Raw genomic sequence first — 19,939 nt, forward strand, 5'->3', positions numbered from 1 at the left:
AAGCACAAGCTAAAATATAAATAGAACCATAACGGAGAATCAATGATACTGTCGGAATACAAACGAGAGAAACATGTTTCTTTCCGAAATGGTTTGTATCTCCTTATCGAGCAACATTCACCGTCTTGCATGCTTTCTCATTATATCAATGACTGCAGGCATTTTCTTTGCATTGCCTTGGAAAGTTAGCATATAGAACGCACTGCTCACGCAGCTTGATAACATCATTCTGCAATTAACAAATGAAAATTATATACGAGACCAACAATTACATTTGCAAAGAAAAATATAGACAAAGACTTACTTCTCTTATCTTATGCTGGAAACCACCGCAATGTTGAAGAATTACTTTCATAGCTTGAGGTCAGTCGTTCCTAAAAACGGTATTGAGTAAGATCAAGAAAATAAAACTATATGGATTACCACAGAACAAAACAAAGACACATAGAAACACCTGATAAATACAATCTCCTAAAATTTTACTTACTCATTGATGTTGTCGAAACAATTTGGGCAGGCATCACCTGAAAGTTATAAATATCATAACGCTCGAGTAATATGCTTCTTTGTATAAGCCTTCTTGAAGTTATCAATAACAGTCATTGCAATATGTTACGCCGGTAGCATCATAATAAGGACAATATGTCTCAAATCGCAGTCGGGCGAAATTAGCGACAACCACAATCCAAAAGTGATTATCTCTAACGGAAGAATTACCTGAAAAACAACCAAATTTTTAAAATACCTAAAAAAATAAAATTAAAAGGACAAATTTAATTTTTGAAATACAAAAAATCAAACAGTTGCACAAGAGTTCAAATAGCAGTTGAAACCAAATTCAATTATAAAACATCAAAGGAAAACTTGTGGCATACTAGACAATGTATATATTCAAGATACAAATATCATAAAAACAAAATACTCACAACATCAAAGTGATATATCCTGCAGGGTAAATTAGGCTCCATAATGTAATTCTTCAGTGCGTTCGGATCAGCACCCAATTCCCTGAATGCCCTCTAGCAGAGGAGAGAGAGAATAAAAAACACATTTTACCATTACGCAAACAATTATCCATAAAAAAGTAGAAAATATCCATATTTAATAAATAAAAAAAAGAGTAAAAACTTACTACACTCTCACTATACATTATGTACTTTAGGCACTGGGGACGCTGTTGATTAAATAAGACACTGTTGTCATACTGCTCTTCCATTACAGTGGCAGCAAATACATTCATAACGTAGTCATGAACATAACCACCAGGCTGCATTGACAACCCAAAATTTCTGTGAGTGGCCCATCTTCCCCTTGTCTCAACAATTCTTGGGCTGCACAACGAAACAAAATCACAACATAGCAAAAACATTATTTAAAATGATTAAATAAAATGGAAAACCAGTGGCATAAAATAGTAGGATACCTTCTTCCAAATTGCGCTGGTAAATACTTTCGCACCCACTCCATCATATCAATCTCAGCTTGCGTCGAATCTCTAATTGAGAGGAAGGGGCGATGATTTCCATGATGCAAAGGTTGACTTTGTGAAAGCCCTGCTGTTGATCCTCTATTATATGTGCCTTGTGACAGACTCGTGTTAAATCGTACCTGCTGTTCACCATAATTCATCCGGTGATACTGCGGCGTAGCACAAACACGTGGGGACCGAATCATGAATTCCGGAAAGGGAGTAACCACATAACCAGCGTTCCCACCCACATCTTCATCATCATGTTGGCTACTATTATACCTTCCTGCACTTTGAGAGCTCTGAAAATTTTGCTGCCCAAGCGTGTTGTAAGAGCTGTTATGACCGATGTTGTAAGAGCTACGAACAGAAGACGCTTCATAAGGAATAGATCTCTCATGTCTATAACCAGCAAACCCGGAGTTAAAACCAGACACAGATAATGTCCTTCCAGGTGTGTTTACTGCTTGCAAAGAAGAATGATTTGACAGGTGCAAACCATCAATGTTAGAAATAATAGCTTGGGAGGCAGGAGGGTCTGCGAAATTGCCAGATCCTTCGCCCTCCATGGAATGTTCTTCCATTTCGATCACGGAGAATGCCACGATAACCATATGACAATACAGGTTGCGATGGCTGCGACATACCGGGGACTCCGTCTAGATACCTGGTGTTGAGTCTTGGATGGCATACAAACACTTCCAACAGGCACCAAATGCTAAGCCATCAAGACATCTGAGGGTGATGAATATGAAAATTTCTTCATTGCAAGCGTTTTCGTCCTCTCAATCCTTTCTATTTCTTCCCAGGCAGAAGGTTCATCCAACGGGTCACATTGAACAATATAACTAGTTTGGTCTGCTCCACTTGCCATCTTTGAGCTCCCCTCCTCCAGTACAGACATCTTTTGTTTCTTCGCAGACGAGTCATGCTGGAAACCGTGAGACTCAGATGAATTTCTCTTCGAAGACGGTTGTAGAAGAGAATCTTCAAGACCAGTAGCTGGATTATTAGAAGTGGAAACCTTAGCATGCTCATCAGCAAAAACAGTGGGATTAATTGGAGGTTCTGCACCTGTAGTGCAATAAGATTGAGTTTCAACCGCTTGACTTCTTGCCAATTTGTCTAACTTCAACTGTTGGATCGTTAGAATTACCGGATGAACCATCTTTGCAATCTACTCTATCAGCGTTAACACAAGCCAAAGAGTCGGCATTGCAGATTTTCGTAGTAGCACCTGAAGAACACGCAGCTGAGCCACTCCCTTTGCTAGTGGACTCAGGAAAACAAAGGACAACTTCATTTCCTACAGCTGCATCAACTTGTTTAACATTGTCAAGCACCTTCAGGGGTCACGGAGGGCACGTTTAACCTCTCACCAAGCTGCGCTCTTACAGGTATCTAAGGCAACCGAGCAGTTGCAAGTTTCAGAAGTAAGAGGACTATTCAAAAGTCCACAACAGTTGCAAACAACTCCTTTCTGGACAAGCAAATCCAAAGCTCCTTCGGATGGGAGTATTGATGGAAGATCCTCCACAACGCGATCAAGATACGCTTCGAGATTCAAGAGATACTCTTTATACAATGCATTTGGCGTGTATTTGCAATTAATGGGAATGAGTTGTTGAAGCAACCTAATCTGTTTATAAACATTCTGACTAATCGGCATGATTTGCTCACGCCACATGTCATCGCACATCTCACCATTAGTAGCAATACCCTTATTCCTGTTCTGGCCTTCTGGCAAGCTGTATGTTTGATCATTCAATACGGAGACTTCTTGATTTGATTCAGTTCTAACGGCAGATGGGCTATCACCCGTTCCATTCGAGCGGTATATATGATCAAAATCATTGAGTATACCAGGACAATTCGCCATATTCTTGAACCATGGCCTTGAACAAGAACCACCTGTTTATCTTCGGATGCGCAAAATCTTCGTTCATTATAGTGGCTCGCAAGCTGCAAAACATTGGCAATCTTATTGTTGATGATTGGCTGAATTGCAGAAAATATTTCAAAGTACAAGCCCTGCTGAATTTCTTTCAGGTCATCGATAGCCTGTTGCAAAATCAAAAACAAAACAAAACAAAAATTTAGTAATTGCAGACAATTACTTCAAAATATAAAACATTACACTACAGATGTCAATTAAAACAGAACATCACAATAAACGTACCAACGGACGCATCGCAGGCTTCACAAAGGAGCAAAGAAAAGTCTCGAGACCGGGATGCAAATCTCCAATACAGAAAGTGGAAGACCCACTACGATGAAACGGATTACGTCTCACATCCTTCAGCTAATTATAACACACACAAAGAAAAATAAAAAACACAGTTTCGGGACAACACATAAACATAAAATTTTAAAACATGTATTGCTCATCATCAGATAATAAAATACACTAACCGGTATTTCGCCATAGGTTCCATCCTCATGAAACCAAGTCAAGTTTTTCAAATTCACTAACTGTAACTGAATACCATACGCTAATTCTTGGAACAACACTAGCAAGCTCTTTGACTTTTATATCAAGATATTCTAAGTAAGTCATCTACAAAGAACAACAAAGCAAAAAAAAAAAAAAAAGATCAGGCACTCGGATAGAATTAATCAATAACATGACAACGTGTTTGTTGAGAAACTAAAGAAGTTACTAACCGGAGGAACTACCAAGCAACCACGAGAGGGCACCTGTAGACCACAATCAACGAACGTTTTCATGGGCGAAAGTTTACGAAACACTTCTTGTAGACCAGTCATACGTGCGGATTTCCTCGGAAGGACCCTCAAGTGCTTTGAAAGGTAGTCGGGTGACACACTCATATGTCGTTGGACATAGAAATGCGATGTCTGAGAACATCATCCAATATATCTTGAAATCTTCCTCTTCCAAGTCGGAAGACAGCATATTCATTAGCTCATTTATAGTTGGGGTACTGCCCTCACAGCATGAACGATTCCTAACAACATCCCTGAATTGCTCACTGCACTTGTTAGGGATGCGCCGTCCTCCAATTGGTGTGCCTAACACCTTATGGACACACAGTGCATTGAAAGCAAAGTCAAAGCCATTCTTGAACACAAACATCCTTTTTGAAGCAACATAGTTGCTGACAATCCAAGCAACAAAAGCCCTTGGTATCTCTTCAAGACGAATATCAAGGAGAGATTCTTGACCTATATCAGCAACATAACCCCTTTGTTTGGGGCTAAGGGACTTGCAAACAGAAATGAACTTTGGAAGGCTAAGTTTTGTACTAAATTCGATGAACCATTAGGCATAGATCCAGAACTGGAAAACAGAAAACAATAACACATAAACACATGATCATGACATGAAAATAAACCACAAGCATGAACAAACATATTTAGGAATAACAAACAATCTAAACTAACCAAGATTTTCTCAATCTGTGCAGCTCAATTTTTCAGTATTAGCGAGATACTTTCTTCTCCATCTGATCCTTTCTGCTCAAGCTGGTCACGCACCATGAATTCCTGAGTCACCATCTCAGTACCATCAACGGAAAAAGACTGCGTATCAGATAATCGAGGGGTGACCTCATCTTCACCATCACGAGGTACAGCAGCTTCGTCATCCATTGAACAACGCAGGCTACGAGAAAACAACGAGAACTCACAAAACCAGCCGAAAAAATCCACGGGGCTCTTTATTGAGAACCCGCCGCCTACATTCAACAATCGAAGAAAGAAATCAAACGATAAATAGGATTAGGAAGCATTCAAGACGAGAGGTTTCGGAAAACAGATCTGAGATGGGGGGCGCAAACGTACGAAGAGGCCAAGAGGGAGGAAGAAGATGGCTCACGGGATCAATGAATGACGACAAAAATTACGGGAACGCCACAGAAGAAAAATTGGGAAAGAGAAATAGAACCAATCATCCCATCCACGAGTCCCACATGTCATCCACGCGAAAAGGAATCACAAGAAAAACGAGGACCCACATGTCATCTTTGAAACATCAACTCCCATTTTAATGACATGTGCTGGCCCACAAATACGAGGTGAAGAAATATATCGGAGATAGATAGATATCTTAACAAATCCTCCACTTACGGTGGACAGCGGGATCACGCTTTCCATCCCTTTCTCTCTCATCAACAGATTCAAAATTCAAATCAAGATCCAGACGAGAGGAACGCAGCGGAGCCACCAAGGAAGACGAAGGAAGACGAACGACCACGAACTCAAGGTAAACATCTAAATCCCAGATTCGAAGATTTGTAACGTTGTATACCGTACCCGATTCTTCTCGTTCGACATACGGAACCCCATCCACGACTAACATGTATTTCGGTCAATCGCAATTTTCCATCTAACTTTTTTTTTCCAACGATTCAAAATTCGAACGTGCAGGACAACATCAACGCAAAGGAACAAACAAGGGATGAGAGAATTAGGCAACGTGCACAGTACATCCGATAGGAATATCCACATAGGTAAAATTCACCAGGTTTCTTTTTCATTGGTTTTGGAATCTAAAGAGTCACAGACTAACCACTCAAACAGGTGGCACTATATAAGTTCAAACACTGGGTACTCATCAAAAGTAATCGTAAATTCAAACTTGCACATTTGCTTGAATACTTTTCAAAAGTAGCAGTCTAACTTCTCAACCTTCCACGCTTGCTCTTCATACTCATGGACTTGAACACTTCATACTCGTGCGAGAGCTGGAGAAGAAAAAAAGAGAGACATCAGAGAAGATGGATGAAACATGGGCACAACAGAACAAGGATGAAGAACAACCAATATTGTGGTTGAACAAGCTGCCTCCTGGAGTCAAGATACCACTAACCGCAGAACAGATGGCAAAAGTTGCAAAAATGGTAAAACTTACCGAAATATACTCTACTTACAAGCACCTTCCCGTTATGATATAGTGCTAAACTTTGTGGTGTCGGGAAGTACTAAATCACCATACTAACAAATACTAGTAACACTGCATGGAGAAAACAGACTAACGAGTGTAGCAAGTACAGAACTACCAGTCTCGTGCTTACAATGATCAGGAAAAACTAACTGTTCATATCAAGAAGTACTAGTAACATTTGCAAGGAAAAACAATTTCCATGCTGTCAAACAAAAGCAACAGTATTAGGATGCCTATGTTGTTCAAAGAGTACTAACCCATAGTATTAAGAAGCATTAAAACAGTTCCAGGCAATAACAGCTTCCTCATGTCGACAGGTACACAAGTACTAGTACTATGCCTATAATATAACTTTATTGTGGTTTATTTTGTAATGTTATCATATATCTTTATTTAAAATGTACACAACATAAACTATATTTCTTTTGTTTTTGACATGCATGTACAAAATAATTTTTATTCAATTTTTTTTTTCAGGCAAGAATACACACGTGGAGGAATAAAAGGGAGAAAATGCAACAAAATAAACTTAAACAAGCTGAGTCACAGTACAGAGTGCAGTGTGCTCACCTTAAACGATCTCTAATAGAAGTAAAGAAGGAAGAAGCTTCCAGCAACAGCTCGACAATGGAATTGGATAGAGAGACGAAGGAAAAAAAATTGCTAACCTCTGAGAAAATCAATCAGTATGCGCCCTCCTACGCTTGTTCAAGAGAGCATCCTTCCCTGCTTCCAAGCAACATCAAATCAAATCAATCGCAAAAGTTCACAACGAAGGTTGGTAAAATTAATTACAAGACATGGCACCAAAAATTCACTACTAGATTTTATTGAATCAATTTAACGAATATACTTAAAATTGATTATTTTTCTGAGATGGTAATATTATTGACTGTCAATATTCTTACAGGATGCCAATGGCACCAATTTGAGACAAAAGCATCACGAAGAAAAAGGAAAGCATAATTATGTGTCAGCAACAAGCAGCCAGAGCAGCTCAGCTGCACCAGCGGAAAAATACATGCAAAGACAATCATCAAGTTATGAGGTAAGTAACAAATATTACACAAGCAAAGTACATAATCAAAAACATTTTTAGGATAAATACTGACAATTATTTATCCATTTCCCAGGGTTTATTCAAAGAAATCGGCAGCGATGATATGTCTGACGACAACAACGACAACAACCACACACAGATCAAGCTAGTAGACAAGCACGACAGCTCCCAACAACAATCTCAACAAAACAAAGAAGACATCAAGAAGGCATGTAGATTACAGTTAATCAACAATTCTCGAAATGACCAGAAAAGTATCTGTGATTAAAAAATAGCCTCACAAAAATAATTTATATCCAATTTACAGGAGGTCTGACAACCGAGGCAAGACCAAGCAGCGGCTATGCTATATGAGACAAACAGAATGACGGGGAAAACACACAAGCAACCAATACCAGAAAAAATTATCAAGGTACAATTCAAGAATTTATACAAGATAAATGATGATTATGCATTATGGAGAAACATCAGTAAACCAGGAATCTAACACAAAGTTTACTTGGTTTACTTATTTGCAGGAAATGAAGTTTGCCACGGCCAACACCAACTCCAGTGATAGCACAACAAGCAATGCAAAGGTAGTAACTACATGTATGTATTTATAATTACAAATTACATATAAAATAATGCATTAAAAAAAATTGTATACCTTTAATTTACAGCAAACATATGAAGCATACACATGTACAGAAACATCGGGAAACAAAATCATCGATCAGCAGGTACGTACTTTTGATTTCAAAAACAGTACACACTTTGTTATATGTGGAAATAAACATTAAAATATCTAAACATCTGGAACACCATCTTACAAAAACTGATGCACAATATGAATGTTATGAATTAAGGAATACAGAGAAATGGGAAGTACAGACGAAGAAACAAGTGCCTCAAAGGAAACAAATCAAAAAGAAGCTTATTCATCATCGCAGAAACACAGCACAGGAGATTCAAACTCGCCCTCGGAGGAACAAGCTACCAAACAAGAAACAAAAGAAGAACTGAAGGATGATGATCCAGAAATAAATCCACATCCTCCAACAAAGATGGAAGAGGAAATGGACAAGATGTTCAGCACAGATGACTACCCAGCAGTTGAAGAGATTATCAGTGCAGCTACACCAAAGGAAGGTGAACGTTTCAAAACAAGAGACGATGCATTCTACAGATACGCTCTGTATGCAAGAAAGGAAGGATTTGCAGTGAAGAAGTTCAGCAGCAAGAGATCAGGAAAAAACGGAGAAATTTACATGCAAACGTTTGCATGTAACAAGGAAGGATGCACAAACACAGATGCCGAACCATCGTCGCACAGGAGAACAAACATACTACTGAAGACTGACTGTAAAGCACAGATAATTGTAAAACAATTTGATGGATACTGGTACATCAAGAAGGTTCACTTAGAACACAACCACCCGCTGGAACCAACAGACTATCTCATTAGGTTTGCACACTGTCACAAAAGGATGACTGATCTCGACAGGAGATTAATTCATCTACTACAGATGGGACGTCTGCCACCAAGGAAGATGATGTTAATCTTCCGGTCGATCAGAGGGAAATTCCGTGGAATACCCTTCGATGCTGTTGATCTAAGCAACATAAAGAGTCAACAACAACAAATAGAGAAGGACCATGACATCCAGAAGTGCCTGGAACGCTTCAAGACACTCCAGAAAACAGTACCTGGTTTCTATCATGCCATGGAAATAGACAGCGAGAAAAGAGTTCGGAGCCTGTTTTGGATGGACGCAATGTGCGTAATGAACTACAAGCTGTTCGGTGACTACATATCTTTCGACACAACTTTCAGCACAAATAAGTATGGCTTACCATTTGTTCCTATAGTTGGGGTGAACAATCACGGCTCCATGATCTTGTTTGCCGTTGCTTTCTGCTAAAGGATCAAACAACGAGATACATTTATATGGGTCTTGGAAACATTTGTTCGAGGCCATGGGTGGAAAAGAACCAAAGACAATAATAACAGACCAGGACAAGGCAATGAAGAAAGCAATAAAAACAGTTCTAAAGTCCACAACACCACTGAACTGCTACTACCACATCGTGACCAAGATGAGCCAGAAAGAGAGCACCTTCTTTGCAAAAAATACAGGGCTGTCGGAAATGCTAATGTACATTGCAAAGAACGCATTCACACCAGCTGAGTTCGAAATGGGATGGAATAAAGTGATAGAGGATTACAATGCTAGCGGAGAAGAACACCTAAGCAAGTTATTCAGGATAAGACACAGGTGGGTACCAGCATACTTCATGGATAAATTTTTCCCATTCTCATCAAGCACAGGAAGGAGCGAGAGCACAAATAACATGTGGAAATGCTATAGCCAGCACACAGACACGATAACAATGTTCCTTGAACAATATGAGGTAATACAAGACAAGTGCTTATCTGCCCTGGACAAGAAGAAGCTCACATCAACACTGAAAACAGCAAAATTAGTAACAAGACATCCGTTTGAGAAGCAAGCTCTTGAACAATTCACAAATGACATATTCGAGAAGTTCCAGATTGAGATCACAAACAACACGGCATTCAAGGTAGATGGATCACTTGAACCTGGTCGCCACCTGCGGCTGAAAAGAATAGTGAAATTCTACAACCACATGGAATTCAAAAGGGAGTTGTTTGACGTCACATTTGACGATGAAAAAAAAACTTCATGTGTTCCTGCAAAAAGATGCAGAGGGATGGTATACATTGCTGCCATGTAATAAAAGCAATGGTTCACATGGAGATCAATGATTTGCCAGAGAGTTTTGTGATTAAAAGATGGAGAAAAGACATAGACATGGAACTCGCAACATTAGGAAATGTCGCAGATGCTTCTTGCGGAGACGAAACACTAAAGTTTGCCGGTGTGATGAGCCATATGGCAGAACTTTGCAACAAAGCGTGCCCAAATGACAAAGCATACAATGTCATGATTCAGTGTATGCGTGATATGGAAACAAAAGTGCTGGCAGCAATAAGAGAAGATGAAGGAGCTAAAAAACTTCATGACGAAGAAGCAGGTAGCAACGAAACATTGCGTGACCCACCAATGTCCGACGAGAAGAGAGGAACAAAAAGAGGGGACGAGAATGATGCCAGGTTCAAAAAAAAAGACAGAAAACTAGACAAATAAAATGCGGATCTTGCAAGAAATCAGGTCACAACAAAACAGGATGTGGAGAACTGAAAGCAAAAATTGCAGCGAGAGGCGGCACAGCAAGTGACACAAGCAGCAGCAGCGATGAAGCAAGCATCACGGGAAAGATATACAAGCAATACAGCACGAATCAATCAAGCAACGAGACACACAAATAACGATAGTAACACAACGAGAGAGAACAACACAACCAGGGAAACACTTACGGTATGTACTACCACAACGGAAGAATAAGATGCAACTTGGAATATCTAGTATTTGGTACAGAAAACACATTAACAAGGTAAGTGTGCCCATGAAGTTTCTTTGCCATGATGAAAACCTCACGATGCAAATAATCTGCTTTTCCCTACAAATTAACATAAATTTAAAATATATTTATTTGGCAGACGTCGACGATGAACAAAGGATATCAAAAGGAGAGCAACAAAAGTAGGAATCACTCAAGGAGGAAGCCACATGAATATTTAGAATATATGATACTGAGACAATGGAATGAATATGTAACGTTATTATGTACTTCATTTCCTTATTTTGTACAATCAAGTTCACTTCATTGACTTCACTTTGGACGAAAAAAGGATAACCATTGTAAAACAGTTCTTACTTCGAATTCTTCAATCTGTTCATGAACGAAACTTGCCAAATAATCAGGAGAATCATAAGTGAGCATCATTCCGCGAAGAAGCTGTCGAAAACTTTCGATGTCGGCTGAAAAACACGAAACAACACAATGGTTAATGATCTTCAACAAGAATTCTCAAGCTCCAAACGAAAAAGTACACAACTACTAAACAAAAAGATGCACAAGTACTAAAAACAACCATTGACATGTACTATTTATACAGCGAACAAGTACTAAAAAACTGCGTTAAATACTATTGAATAAAACTATGTACACAACACACTACCTACCTTGAATACATCTGGGTAAAAATTAGCCTTGAATATCCAAATAAACCTCATTGCATAGATACCACAGTCACGCCTCGCTTGTCCTAATGGTCAAAAAGAAAGAAACAATTAAATCCAAACACGGTAAACAAAATAAAATCATAGTTCACATTAAGGAAAGATGATTACTACGAACAAGAAGGGGTGCCACAAACTTTTATCTTGAACGATGAGATATTTAATCTCTCGACACCATGAAGATAACTGTAAAGTTTCTTAAATGATTTACCTTTGAAAGAATAAAAAATAAAAGTTATTGTTGTCATGTGTAAATAATTATTTAATTAGCTAGATTACAACGAAAACCATACAATTCTTTGAGTAGAAGCCATACGAGCTTCGAGTCAACTCCAGCGAGCTAGACACTCTAAATTTCCTGAAATGGAAGTCGACAAAGATAACCCACCAATGGCTGTAATCGCAACAAGTAATGTAGACCTGTTTGAAATTAAACAATCACACGAGAAATAAGAAAGCATCCACGATACTTGTAGTAGAAAAAATATAAGCGCCAAACAAAACATGACAAACATGCCTCTTCCCTATCCAAACTATAGTACTTCAGATCATGTTCACCAAAGCTTGCAAAGCAAGATGAATAGGGTCAGCCTCATCCACATCAAGAATATGCTTTGGAAAAAACAACAAGAAGATGTTTAAAAAACTAAATGCTAAAAACATTTAGTTAAAAAATAAATAAATCTAAAACAAATACACATGACGTACCGCCAAAGAGCTCGGAATAAATAAGAAATCAAGACCATCATCAACGCACTTAAGAAAAACATCCATAACGAGAAGGATCCATGAAACCACCACCCTTCATAGCAAGGTAGAAACTATGCCGGTGACAGGACTTACCACCAACTTCAAGTATTTTCTCGGAACTGCAATTGTTAAAAACAACAAGAATAAACATCCGTATATACAAAAATAGATGAAAAATAGATGGAAAATTGAATTCCAATGGTTACCCTTCAATGTAATTCCTAGGAGCCTCAAGTACATCAGCAAACAACATTCTATGCAAAGCAGTTACAGGGACTTCCTCTTCCCCAGATAGCTCCTTAAGCTCAAGACAATCATCAGAATCGCCGTCTGCATAGGAATCATACTCTGAGCCACGAACTACCTCCAACAACATTTCCAGTTTCAGGCTCCTTTCCCTTGCATGTACATGGCCCCGAACGCTCAAGACAACAATCCTCAAGACAATAATCAGAATCGGTGTCTGCATTGCCATCACCCTTACGTGCCCGCAGAACTACCTCCAACAACATTTCCAGTTTCAGGCTCCTTTCTCTTGCAAGCACATGGCTGCTTCTTCAACTCAATTGACAAAAGAGAAACCATATCACGCATCTGATCAGCAAGACCACGTCCCGTTCTTATCATCGACGAAATGAAGATAGTCTTCCACATTTCTTTCAGCTTAGAACGTAACTGTAAATAAAAAACACAATTAAGAATGCAATTTACAATAACACAATAATTAAAAATCAAAAGACATAATAAAAAACCTTACATCATTATGCATTTCACCAGGAAACATATCTGAGATGTGACGATCGATCGCTTCACGAAGATGGTGGGAATATCGACGAGAGTGAAAATGGATCTGCCATCTTTTCCAACTTTGAACAAGCAATACGGAGAACACTAAAATTAGTTCAGGTACAATGTGTGCAGCTTATCAATTTGAAACTAGAAAAAACGGGACAACAAAAAAAGATTACAACGAGAAACCACCTTTGTCGTCGCAATTGCATATCTTCACTACACGTCTAAAACGATACGCGCCTTTGGCGCAAATACATCGACAACCAAACAAACCAAAAGAAAGCAACATAATTTACACGCATGCCTTTGGCGAAGACGTGTAACGAGAGCAGCACCTTTGCTTTGCCGCTAAACTCTACAACAAATAGGTGCACAAGTACAAGAGATATAGGTGCACAAGTACAAGAGATATACGTGCACAAGTACAAGAGATATATGTGCACAAGTACAAGAGATATACGTGCACAAGTACAAGAGATATAGGTGCACAAGTACAAGAGATATACGTGCACAAGTACAAGAGATATAGGTGCACAAGTACAAGAGATATACGTGCACAAGTACGATAGACTAAGCTACGCAAGTACAGAACAAATTGTCACACGAGTACCAAGGTCAAACACGAACAAGTACAAGACACAAAGGACAGCAAGTACCAAACAGAAACGGGTGGACATACAGAAGTACAAAACCATCTTATGAACAACCACTGGACAAACCCTAGAAATAGTTCAGGTACGATGTGTGATAAAACTAGACCAAACAGTACAACAAAATGCCTGAGATAGAAACCACAAGAACCACCAGAGTCATCGAATCTGCATGTCAACACGACACGGGAAACTCAGCGGCTCATCCAGAGCGGGTAAATCGTCAAGAAAAAAGACCAAGAAACCCTAAATAGTGAAACTCAGCAGCTCATCCAGATGCATGTAACCACGAAATGTGGAATTATACGGCTACTCCGACAAAGGCAAACCCTAACTAGTGTTACTCAGAAAGTGTATAACCAAGAAGAGGCGGAAGAAATCGATGAAAAAAAGAACGACTTTACTGAGAGAAAACGCATCTGCATCCGCCTTCCGCATATTTTCCATTTGAAAGTGCTACCTCCCTCCCATTAATTCCCCAGAAAACTCACAGCCCGGAAATACAAAGGGAAAATACTGATTCGATCTAATCGAATCAAAGGGAAAAACCAAGATCTTAGAAACCCTAAGCAGGCAGAAAAACGCGACAGCGCTTACCACTGGAGCAGGAAAAACGTCCGCCGACGATGAGTTGCGAGAGGTTCTCGACAGCAACGGAGGAGAAGGGAAAATAGCAGCGCCGCCGACGAGACGACCAGCCGAAGGAACCAGAACCCACGACCAGCCCAGACGACAGAAGAAGAATAAGGGAGAAAACGGAGATAAAGGCAGACGCGAAACGGGTCCCTGTAAACCCGTTAAGTGAGAAGCGGACCCGTTACGAGAAGTGGACGGTTCGCAAAATCACCAGAAAGCAACACGTGTCGAGCGCGGAGGAAGTCCACCGGCAAATTCCGCGCCCCACGTTCAACCACGTGTCGCGCGCGGAGAAAGTCTCTTCCCTTCCGGCCTTTTTCTAGAGTTTTCGAGCTCTATAGCCTCGTTCTCGTGTCGTGCAGTGCGAGCCCAACGGGCCCGTTTGCACATTGCCACGTCCGGCCGGGCTCCGGCAGATCCGTGGGGGCGGGGGCTATCGTCTCGATCGACGGCAACGGCAAGCGTCTCGTCGTTTCGGGCGTAGGCAGCAGCTAGGCCGCCGTGCGTGCGACGCATGCCCACGGGCTCCGGGTAGAGAGTACTGTCGCCGCCGCTTCTTCCGAGGCGTGTCCTGCTCGGCGCGGCGCGTCCGTGCCGACGCCTGCCGCGGCGGTGCCACGCCGTCGCAGCGCGCATGACTAGTGCCTGGGGATCGCCTGAAAAGGCGCGGAAGACGTGAGATGACGAGCTAGTGCGCGTGCCCTGCCATGCCATGCCCTATCGGCGCGCGCGCGGTCCTCGACTGGCAACAGCCCAGCAGCGCACGAACGCTCCGCTTGTTGTCGTTGTCGTTGTCATTGTCAGCCCGGCCGGCGCCGCATCTGCTTTCGTCGTTCGAGCCGACCTGCTGCCCTGCCCGATGGACCACTCGCTAGTAGCGTTGGAATCGTTCCAACACATGTACCCCTGTGATTGCGTGCATATGCGGCCAGCGAACTCAAACATGATCAGAGATATATATGCCACACTCACTCTCTCTTTGGGCCTCCTTTGATTTAAAGGATAGTAAAAACATAGGAATAAGAAAGGTATAGGATTGAAATGACATATCTAATTGAATCATATAGAAAGATGAAGTTTGTTTGATTGTAGTAAAGGAATTTTTTCATGAGGTATGAGCTAATGCTTTTTTCCTATAGGAATTACACTACAAAATTCCTATAGGATTTTTTCCTATATGATATGTTCCTATGAATCAAACAACATGTATAGGAAATTTTCCCATAGGAACCAAATCCTACACAATTCCTATGCAAATCCTTTGAATCAAAGGAGCCCTCGAATTGCAGATCTTCAAAACGTATCAATAGGAAAAACATATAACTGCGGCTGTGTGCATGGCAACTATGAGCCAGAAGATTGGTAGTACTTTGTAGCAGTGGGTTTCTCGCTGATGCTAGTCTTTAATCGCGTCGATGAGTTTTTTTCTTTCTTTCTTCTCTAGCTGTGTATATCCTTGATTTTTAGACTCGTTCTGAGCATTATGCCGCTGCAGCGGTTGGATATAATTGATATCAATTTAATATTACTAAATTTTCTTTATCAAAATAGTGTAATGTAAGTTTCTACAAGACTTAAAAACTCATCAATTTTCTAATAGGTGTAAAGAAACATTGAAATTTTTGCACGAACGAGGAGAGAGATACAGAGTGTAGGTGAGCTGAATTTCTCAAAGAAAAACTAAAATGGAGTTGTTAGCATACAACCACCACATTTGTAGCTAAATCTTTATTTTGGTACCACTTTATGTTTCGGGAACAACAAAACTACCAGATTTTTTGTCGAATTTCTCATAAAACACTAAACCGCCCCTGATCACGAATTGACACAAATTAATGGCCAAACTGATAGTGTGGCCCACTACCCAGGCTGATGTGGCAGTGCTAGACAGTGCACTGTTTGCCATTTTGCACGTAGGTCCTCAAATTTTGATCACATATTATGCACGGCTCCCTCACAGCCAGCAGTTTTCAGAAAACCTGCTATTTATTTTTCAAACATTCATAAATGTTTGATATTTCAAATATTTTTTTTTTCAAACCTTCGTAACTTTTAAATACTAATTCAATGAAAAAATTAATATGAAAAGTGCTCAAACATATTATTTATAGTATTTGGAGTTATATAATTTAAGTTATGAATTTTCAAACTTTACAAAGTTTATATTTGGAGTATTAGAATATTTCTGAGCACTTTTCATATTTAAAGTTTTCCATTTGAATTAGTATTTAATAGTTATGAAGGTTTTAAAAAGTTTATATCTGAAATATTTAAAAAGTGAGCACATTTGGTATTAATTTTTTTTCCATTTGAATTAGTATTTAAATGTTATGAAGGTTTGAAAAAAGTTTATATTTGAAATATTCATACATTTTAGCATTTTTCATATTAAATTTTTTGCCATTTAATTTTTTATTTAAAATTTATGAATGATTGGAAAATAAATAACATATTTTCTGAAAAACTGCCGGATGTGAGGGGTCTGTGCGTAATTTCCGATCAAAATTTGAGGACCTACATGCAAAATGGCAAGCGGTGCGCTGTCTAGCACTGCCACGTCGGCCTGGTTAGTGGGTCTCGCTGTCAGTTTGGCCATCAATCTGTGTCAATTCTTGATCAGAGGCAGTTTAGTGTTTTTTAAAAAATCCAACGAAAAATCTGGTAGTTTTTTTGCTACCAAAACATAAAGTGATACCAAAATGAAGATTTAGCTGCCAATGTGGTGATTCTAAGCGAACAACTCATTAAAATGAGATTTGACCTCGTTTTGAGATCCCTATGAAATGAAATACATAGGCATGGATGTACATCAAACATTTGCTAATGTTGCACAACATCTTTATCATGTGTTATTTTTCACAAAAAACCTGTCCGCAATCACTTCTGACTTTCCTGGTGTAAAACATATGATTTGGAAACACTCAGACACCCATTAGGGTCGGTGTTGGCAGTGGTGGAGCCAGAATTTCAAACTTGTGTAGTCAGTTTAAAGTTCTGTAGTCAAATATATGTATTTCTAGATAAGTTTTTATATTTTCTGTACTATTTTTGTTTGTAAGTCTCAGATTGTACATGACTGTGTGTTGGGTTTATATTAATAATGTACAGATATAGTGTTACAAGTATAATACAGAAGCTAAGCATACATATATAGTCTAACACCTGGCCAGAGCTATGATTTTCATCATGTTCAGCTCTCAAGTGTTTTACGAAGGACTATATGTGATTCCTACTCTTTTACACACTAGTGAATAAAGCCGAATGAATTTTAAAAAAGTACAGTAAAAAAAAAGCCGAATGGTCCTATGGACCTCCTCTGCTTAACTTACTCACGATTAGTGGCACTAATCAGCAATCAGCAAGGCCATGTTCTGGTGCCAAAAGGCAAGGCCGGACCACGTACAGGCTAAGCTTTCTGGCACTCGTATCTAATCCTCACACCAAAACATGGCAGTGGCACACAACAATGATCATATCAAAATAAAACCAACACCTTTGCAAGCATGCGATTGTCCCCCTATGCATGGTCAAGAACCAGTTTTCAAATGATGTCGAATTACTGAGCATCGCCATTACCCCTAAATTAAAGGTTTCAATGCATTCCAGTGTTAATGGCCGACCGAGCCACCCATACAAAAACCAGAAATCTCTCCTACTTCGGGCCTTTGCCTAGGTGTGCTAACATGGCTAGCTTGCTGAAAGTATATATATGTAGTAGCTTTACACCCTTCGCACTTAGCCAGGGAATTGCATGTACTACTAGTGGTGTACGTTCTATGAGCAAATCATGCGCAACCCACCTGTTGTGTGTCATCTGGCTTCGTCTTCTGCTGTTGTTTCAGTTAAAGGGATACAACGAGGGGAAAAAAATCTACAGAAAGTCCAAACCAAAGTAGAGCTTAGCAGATAATTAAGCTACTCCCGACGATCCTGATAAATTTAGAGTAGTGCAGAGACAATTAAGATTTGTTGAAACTGAGAATCATCAAATATGTCAGGCTGTTCCACAGTTCACGAGTTGCTAGAAGAATCAACTGAAAATTCTCTCCCGTAACTGCCATATCAAAAAGGGAAAAAAAATTAAACTTGTGCACAGCAAAGTTGCCAAGTGATGTACAGAATCAGCAGCATTGGTTCTTTCTTGATCAACTAGACTGAGTAGCTGGAAAAACAACTAAGGCATTCCTAACACTACATGGAGAGCACTAGAGCAGGCATTAAGCAGCAGTCACATTTGAATCATGTCGTCCACAACCATGGATGTCAAACATTCCTTTACTTGATTTTTGCATGATTGAGCACGTACATATCTTCCATGTTTGAGCACGAACTACTCTGGCAGACTTATTTTGCAATGGCTCCAACTGCTAGGGATATGGCAGTTTCCAGCAACCAAATCCAAAGGGGCAATCAGCTGAAAGCCATGACACGATTGCCTGTTCTGGAGTTGTATATGGTACAAGTTAGGAAATTGAGGCGTTTTAATAAGCATCGGAAGTTGTGGCATGATTTGGTCTGAACCTAGAGCATGATTGGGTTCAGCTGTGAACAAGGTTAACTAAATATTGCAGCATTGTTGTAAAACAATTCTAGCATAGGTTCGGCTAACTATCATTGGGGTTGCTTCTAATCGTTTCAAATATGTTTGCCAACTGGTTGCCGGGAACTAGTACGAAACTTACTGACACAGTCATGGTAAGGGTTGCAAGAGATGCTGCTGGTTTGGCAGTCTTTGATACCATGAGGAAAATAAATCTTTTTTCAATTTAGGCTATTTACTTGTGTATGCTTTTCTTCTCTCTTCTTGATACAGATGACATGCACCTTCGAAAGAGAAAGTGTGTTACTACCTCTTCCTCTTTGCATCATGTCTCTGTACACTGTAGCAAAGATATTCATATGGTGCATGTAATTCTGCAATCATATAGGAGTATATAAAACGTAAAATGTAAAATCGTAGATGTAGCCCTTTATTTGGAAAAATTCGGAAATTATAGATCTAAGTTTCAAAAAATTCTGAAAAAATCTCCCTCTCAAAAAAAAAAAAAAATTCTGAAAAAATCTTAGATGTAGCCAATGATGGTATCTACAAAAAAGTAAACTCTCGATGTGAATTTTTTGGTAGTTTATGCTACACAAAAATAAAAAAATGTGTGGATCTGAGAATAGTGAATAGTGCGCATTTGAAAACTATAAAACCTGCTAGATTTTTTTTTTTGTACAGTCTACAATATAAAAAAATTCACATTGAGATTTTGCTCGTTTGTAGATTTCATCATTGTCTACATCCAGGATATTTTTTCAGATTTTCTAAAACTTAAAACTATGATTTCTAATTTTTTTTGAATAAAGGTCTACATGTAGCTCGGTCTCCGTTTGCAGTTTTCTTATATAAAACAAGTCAACTTCTTGTTTGGCTCTGTGTGCCCATTATTAGGTAGGTCAGTTCCGGCGTAATTTATTTTCATTTCTTATGACACCACCATAATAATTATGCTAACCACCCAAATAGAGTAACCTTCAGAAGAGAGA

At 39.4% G+C, this 19,939-nt stretch overlaps 1 protein-coding gene across 1 annotated transcript; it reads left to right on the plus strand.

The window, feature by feature from the left end:
• Nucleotides 1-9,390: 9,390 nt before the first annotated feature.
• Nucleotides 9,391-10,170, plus strand: LOC127315879 (protein FAR-RED IMPAIRED RESPONSE 1-like). The gene has a single exon (XM_051346321.2). It carries the CDS (start codon nt 9,391-9,393, stop codon nt 10,168-10,170), a length of 780 nt encoding a protein of 259 aa, XP_051202281.2.
• The last annotated feature ends 9,769 nt before the right edge of the window (nt 10,171-19,939 follow it).

The sequence above is a fragment of the Lolium perenne genome, chromosome 7 (genome assembly GCF_019359855.2).
Source record: "Lolium perenne isolate Kyuss_39 chromosome 7, Kyuss_2.0, whole genome shotgun sequence".
Lineage (NCBI taxonomy): Eukaryota > Viridiplantae > Streptophyta > Magnoliopsida > Poales > Poaceae > Lolium > Lolium perenne.